The sequence below is a fragment of the Zeus faber genome (genome assembly GCF_960531495.2).
Source record: "Zeus faber genome assembly, chromosome: 2".
NCBI classification, from domain to species: domain Eukaryota; kingdom Metazoa; phylum Chordata; class Actinopteri; order Zeiformes; family Zeidae; genus Zeus; species Zeus faber.
In genome coordinates, this window is record NC_137189.1 from 26,240,034 (window position 1) to 26,247,533 (window position 7,500).

Here is a 7,500-nt window from a genome sequence, read left to right on the forward strand (position 1 = left end):
TGCTATTTGTTCATTCGATTTGCTTGATTCGCTCCCTCTTTTACCTTCCCCTCTGTCCCCTCATCCCTCCATCCACCCCGCTCCCCGGAATAAATACAATGAGATCCAGGAAGGAAGGAAGGAAGGAAGAAAGAGAGGACAGAAGGGCTTGATTCGGAAAAGGCCAGGGTTTCTTGGAGAGACGGTCTATGGGTGACGTGACGGTTCAGGGGGAGGAGAGGAGGAGGATGAGGGTGAAGGATGGGTGGGTGGGGGCCGGAGATAAAGAGAGAACAGAGGCTTGAGCGTCATCAATAACAACCGAACAGCCGCCGATCAAAAGCACTTTTCTCATCAGAGTGATCGATCGGGTCAGAACACACTCTGCTCACAGCGGAAGGCTAAAAGAGCGAGGGAGAGAGCAAGAGAGAGAGCGAGAGAGAAAACATTCTACCATTTCCTTCGGTCACTCGGTTCTTTGTGAGCTGTTGCATTCTGGGCTTTATTAAAAAGCGCCACAAATCCCTTTGCTGACCCAGTCACGTTAAAACGGAGCGAAATCGAAAGCATCGAACCTGAACCCGGTGTCAAGGTGTCATTTCTCCTAATTTCTTTCTTTATTTCTTTCTTTCTTAATCCCTTCTTTTTCTGAAGCGGCTCCATTGCAAGATGCATTTGCAGCGGGTGTCCGGGTCGTACGTCCTCACGCCGAGCATGACACCCTTTCATAAATATCATTCCACTAACCCTCCATACGCCACCCACCCTTCTTCTTTCACTTTCTCCCTCCCTCTCTCCCTCCCTTCTTTCATTCTTCCCCTTTCTTTCTCCCCTTTCTCCTTTACATCTTGTCTTACTTTTATTCCCTTGTTCCAAAATAAATTAGATTTCTCCTCTGGTGGCAGCAGCGTCCGGGGGAATGTGTTCTGAAAAGGGGGCCGCGGTGGTGGAGAGATATCTCCTTTTGTTGGAAGAAGAGGAGGAGGGGAGGATGAAGGGATGAATGGGGATGAAGGGATGAAGGGAGGCGGAGGAAAAAGGAGACAGAAGTGGAGGAGAGCGGGCGTTAGACAAAGACCTCCGCGGCGTAGCCCCCTGGGGTCATTTCCATCCGGAGGAAGCCGTTCCTCCTGAGCGGCCTCCTTCACGGCTGGGCGTGTGCCGGATGGAGGTGGAGGAGGAGGTGGAGGTGATGGAGGTGGAGGAGGCGGAGCCTGATGGGGGGGGGGATTAACCGTATTTTAGCTGGAATTTAAGCAGGACCTCTGGAGCCCCCGGTGAAGTGTATCCCACGCCGGCCACGAGAGCAACGCATTTTAATTAAACACTTTCAAGCGTTCGCTAATCCGCTTCCTTCGCTTCTCAACCCCAACGGACGCTCTCTCTCCCCCTCTCTATCTCCCCCCACACCCCCTCTCTGGGGCTCCATCTCCATTTCTTTCGCTTTCTTTTATTTTCTAGATTCCTTTGTTTTATTCAGCAGACGTTGGCGTGGCTGCTGGGAATTCCACGCCGCTCCTCATGAACAATGGAGACGTAGAATGTAGAGCGCTTTAAATCCATTAACCTGGAAACATTCAGAATGAGCCGGTGCGCGGATCTGCAGAGAGACCACAAGGACGGGCGGACGACGGAAATGAAAAGATGGATATAATAGACGGATAAATACAGTAGACAGATATATAGAAAGATCTGCCGAAAGATGGAGATGTACTGTTCCAGGTGAGAACTTAATTTGTCATTCCCAACTTATTTGTTGCCATTTCCCTTCCCTTCCCTTAGCTCATTCCCAGTCTGCACTGGAGATATTTGATGTAAAAGAGAGGGAACACCTCAAACACATTGCTACAAGGGATAGACGGATGGTGGGTTCGATGCGGTAAGATAAATTAATGGATTCATAAATCCATAGACTACATTACTATTGAAATAAATAACTAAAGGATGAATAGATATTTAAAGTTGCACTTTTGGAAATCTCCTGTCGACCCATCTGACTCCAACCAGGAACAGCAGACAGCTGAACAGAATGAGACGCGCACTGCCAGGGTTTTATGGCTCCATCTTGTTCCAGTAAACAGTGGAACAGATCATGGTGGTGAGAAATATCATATCCTAATATCCTAATATCTGGCAAGTAAAAATGAGAGGTAGAACAGTCAGGTGAATGCCTCCATTTAGAGGGCACAAGGTGATTGAAAACCAGTCGCTCCAGGACAATTCCCAAAATTGCTGCCACTTTGAAATCCTACATCAAAAGAGCTTCATCAGGGTGGACAGACCATCATCATCATCAGTGGGTCTTCAGAGGCTGTAGAGGTTTATCCTTAGCTTATCCATGGCCCCCATATTCCAATCATCTACAGGGAACATCTACAGGGAACGTCTACAGGAAAAGTCTACAGAAAACATCTACTGAAAACATCTACAGAAAACATCAACTGAAAACATCTACACAAACATTTACAAGAAACATATACGGGACCATCTACAGGAAAAATCTACAGGAACATCTACAGGAAACATCTACATGGAAAAATCTACAGGAAACATCTACAGGAAATGTCTACAGTACCATCTCCAGGAAACATCTCTAGGAAACATCTAGAGGAAACATGTACTGGAAACATCTACACAAATATTTACAAGAAACCTCTAGAGGAACATCTACAGGGAACATCTACAGGCAACATCTATAGGCAACATCTATTGGCAACATCTACTGAAAACATCTACACAAACATTTACAAGAAACATATACGGGACCATCTACAGGAAAAATCTACAGGAACATCTACAGGAAACATTGACAGGAAACATCTACAGGAAAAATTGACGGGAAACATCTGCACGAAACATCTACAGGGAACATGGACATGAAACATCTACAGGAAACCTTGACGGGAAACATCGACAGGAAACATCTACATGAACATCTACAGGATACATCTACACTGAAAAATCTACACGAACATCTACAGGATACATCTACAGTGAAAAATCTACACGAACATCTACAGGAAACAATTACAGGAAACATCTACAGGAACATTTACAAGAAACTTCCACAAGACCATCTACAGGTAAATCTTCAGGAGCATCTACAGGAAACATAGACAGGAAACATCTACAGGTAACATCTACAAGAAACACCTACAGGGAACATCTACAGGAACATCTACAGGAAACATCTAGAGAAAACATCTAGAGACCATCTCGAGGAAACAATCTACAGGAACATCTACAGGAAAAATCAACAGGAAACATGTACAGGAACATCTATTGGAAACATCTATAGGAAATATCTACACGAAATATCTACGAGAACATCTACAGGAAACATCTATTGGAAACATTTACAGGAACATCTACAGGAATCATCTACAGGAATCAGCTACAGGAAACATCTACAGGCATAGTTGGACCGGCCATCGGTAGAACCGAGACAAATCCCGGTGGGCCGGTCACTCTGTGGACCACCTGAGCAGCCCATTATATAAAAACAAGAGCGAGAGATCTGCGTTGCTGGCCCTCTTTGATTAGGCACCAGTCTTCATAATCAAAGGGGCCGGGGACGTGCATCACCCTACCCGGAAAACCCAGCAGTCAACAGGAGTGCGTTAACAGGTGGATTCATGACAAAGTCGGTCAAAATGGGAAAACATCAGAGTAAAAAGAGGAAAGGTGGCACTGAAAAGGCTACAGATAGAAAAATGAAGTCACTTCAACCTGATGCAACAAATTGCATGAAGAAAAGTGATGTGTTTGTGAGCATTAGCAGCACAGCAGAAGCACAGCAGCAGCACTGCTGGCGGTGCTAACGATGGTGACAAAGGTACTCAGCCTTGTTGTAGCCAGGAGGACCAGGCTCCAAGCACAACATCAGCGCCAGCAGTAAGTAATATTTTGTTTTGTAAAATATCTAAAAACTGTCCAAGGTGACTTTTAAAACCTACTTGTTTTGTCTGACTCACAGAAAAACCCCAAATGTATAATTTATGATGATTCAACACAACAGAAAAGCAGAGAATTCTCAGATTTGGGAACCTCAATCTATCAATATATACTTAATAAATGACTCATATGATTAAAAGTGTATATGGCGGTGAAAAAACAAAGAACCAGCTGCTAAATATCATTATTATTTACTTTACCTACCAATTCTCTCTTCCAAATAATCCAGCCACGTAACTATCCATTCATGAAATGGAATCGCACAGTTTAGGATCCTCCTCATCCCAGGAATATGCACCAACATTCATGATTTGTAAGAGTGCCATTTAACACTTTAAGGGATGCAACAGCATTTGTTGCAGCGGTGCTAATGCAGCGGTGCAACAAATGCTGTTGCATGGGGATTCAAGGCCTGTCGGAAATGCTACACAGGCCAGGAGTAATGGTCTGTACCTTGGCAGGTACAGGTCCAACAGGCCAAAAAATGTGCAGTACTTTGTTGTTGTTCAATTTAAGATATTATCTAGTGTTTGTTTGTTTATTTATTGTTTAACTGCACTTTAGAAGTAAAAATATGTACAGTCAGTACCTGATCTGTAATAATTTATTGTTTATAGACCTGACCTGAAGAGTAAGTCCTTCAAATTTCAAGGTCAAAATGATCAAATTGGCCATGGTGTGATTTGACTTATTTCCTCTGTTGAAATAAATTATACAGCCTGTTCAAATATAGACATCCATGAAAGACTGACTATCTGAATCTACCATGGTACCCTCACAGTGGTCGCCTGCTGGCAACAAACTCTTTGCTCTTAATATATCTCTGTTTTGGCGTTAAAGTAGCCATTGGTGGTCGAATAATCGGGCCAATGTTTTTTGAGCATTTTGAGATAATCAGCATCAGCTGATGCCTTGCTTACTTAATGTCTGCAGATTAGTGTTGTCAAAAATATAGATTTTCCTCTACATATCGACTCTGAATATTTGAAACTGTTCCAATACTTATGTGGTGTGGTTCTAGCAGCCACACCTGACCCGGGTCTAGGTAATTGGGGACCCGGGATCAGTGTGGCTGGATACCTGTTGCTCGTTGGTTGTTCCATACTCTCAAGTATGGGCATATCTGGCAGTGCACTTTCCTGGTTCGAATCTTACCTTACTGGGCGCTCGTTCAGTGTGACATGGCAAGGCCAGCTGCCTCACAACCTCATCACAGGGGTGCCCCAAGGCTCGGTGCTGGGACCCCTCCTCTTTGCCATATACACCACCGCACTGGGCCCGATCATCCGCTCGCATGGCTTTTCATATCACTGCTATGCGGATGATACTCAACTCTATCTGTCCTTCCTGCCTGACGACCTCACTGTCTCGACGCGGATCTCGGATTGTCTCGCTGACATATCCACATGGATGAAGGATTATCATCTTCAACTAAACCTGGCGAAAACGGAACTGCTGGTCTTCCCGGCCAAACAAGGTATTTATCACAACATTCATATTAAAATTGACTCTCTATCTCTTGTTCCTACCAAGGCTGCAAGGAATCTAGGTGTCATTATCGATGACCAACTGACATTCTTGGACCATGTTGCCGCCGTCTCCCGCTCCTGCCGCTTTGCAATATTCAACATCCGAAAAGTCAGGCCGTACCAGACCCAATATGCCACTCAACTTGCCTGTGCGGTGAAGCCACTACAGATGATACAGAATGCGGCGGCGCGACTGGTGTATAACCAGCCAAAGAGGGCACATGTCACTCCGCTGCTCATCGAGCTCCACTGGTTACCTGTAGCCGCTCGTATCAAGTTCAAGTCTCTTATGCTGGCCTACAGAGTGATTGTTGTGAATGCTACCACCTACTTAAATGCTCTTGTAAGAGCACATGTTACCCCCCGGATTCTGCGCTCATCAAATGAGCGTTGCCTGGCTCTGCCGGCCATACAGCCACGGCAATCCAGGTTATTCTCATTTGTAGTTCCACGTTGGTGGAACGAGCTGCCAAAAACCACCAGAGCAGGGACCTCCCTCTCTGTCTTTAAGAAGCACTTGAAGACCCAGCTCTTCAGAGAGTACGTCCTCTCCTAACCTACAATTACTTAGCACTACTTAGCAGTAATTATTGTTACACTATTGTCTCTGTCGCAATGTAGCTTGAATGTTATTCTCCCTTGTAAGTCGCTTTGAAAAGTGTCTGCTAAATGACTAAATGTAAATGTAATGTAAATGTTTGGTCCGGTGTGCTTGTATGTGCGTCCATGGGGCGGAAGTGGTGGAGTATCCGCGGGCTGGTTGTGGTGGGCTATTCTGGGTAAAAAATTCCAGGGCCATTTTTTTGTCCCAGTCTGTCCCTGTCTACAGGGAACATCTAAAGGAAACATTAACAGGAACATCTACAGGGAACATCTACTGGAACCTATTCAAGAGTTCCAAACATGATCTATATTCCCAAGAAGTCCAAACGTGTGATGGAATTAATAATATTAATTCCATCACACATTTGGACCTCTTGGTGGATAGGCAGCGAGGGAGGCAAGGAGGGACGCCTGTTGGGGAGTTCTGATTTTACAAATGTTTTCAAGTCGTATATTCACATTATGCCACTGTCATTCAGGAGGTTAACCCTGCCCTCCGCCCCCTGCTGGTAGATGGGCAGTGTCAAACAGTGATGACCTGCATGTTATTTATGGATGAACAGCTGAATGGATCGGAGGTAAATGCCCACCCATGATCTCTTCACTAACATTATATTCTATATTATATCCTTATAAGAATATCCTTATTTGTACATTTGTCCTGAAAGAAATATCAAATTGCATTGCAAGAAAAAATGTTCACCAAAAACAATCTGCAATATGGGGGGACTGATATACGCTGTCCAGACACAAGCTGCTACAACAAACTAATAATCAGAATTATTATTAAAAATAATGATAATAAAAAATAATGAAAACGCAATAATGACAATAGTTATACAATGAAAATATACAATTAATACTATTATTATTATTATTATTATTATTATTATTATTATTATTATTATTATTATTATTAATAATAATAATAATAATAATAATAATTATTATTATTATTATTATTATTATTGTTAATAATAATAATAATAATTATTATTATTATTAATATTATTATTATTATAATCATCATCATCATCATCATCATAATCATAATTTTAAGTGATTATTTTCCTTCTCACCCATGGAACAGGCTGCAGGACTGCACGCAGCTCCGCGCTCGGCTAAAGTGGCGGCAGGAGAGGCACTGGTCAGGCCCAGGGCCCCAGCAGCCAGAGTCCGAACACATACGGTCGCACACCATGTGCTGCTGGCCTACAGGGGGGAACAAAGGCATAGATATGTGGACGGATTCATGCGAAGAAATACAAACACAAGTATGCCAAAATAGTCCAATCCATGCCGGACCTATGTCAGATCTGTATTATGTCGTCATAATACAGGTGAAATTATAGAAGAAGATTATGTTGAATATTTGGGTAGAGTGGCGGTAGAGGAGAGAATAGGTAGAGCTGAGGTAGAGTAGAGGTAGAGTAGA

General features: G+C 43.5%; 1 protein-coding gene across 1 annotated transcript in view; it reads right to left on the reverse strand.

Moving 5' to 3' along the window:
* LOC307247939 (receptor tyrosine-protein kinase erbB-4) overlaps positions 1-7,500 on the reverse strand; it is a gene marked incomplete at its 3' end in the record, with an annotated part of 350,078 nt that overhangs the window by 84,182 nt on the left and 258,396 nt on the right. Inside the window, exon 13 of the mRNA XM_080024095.1 lies at positions 7,145-7,277. Coding sequence (XP_079880221.1) covers positions 7,145-7,277 — 133 coding nt within the window. The remainder of the gene's footprint in view (positions 1-7,144; positions 7,278-7,500) is intronic.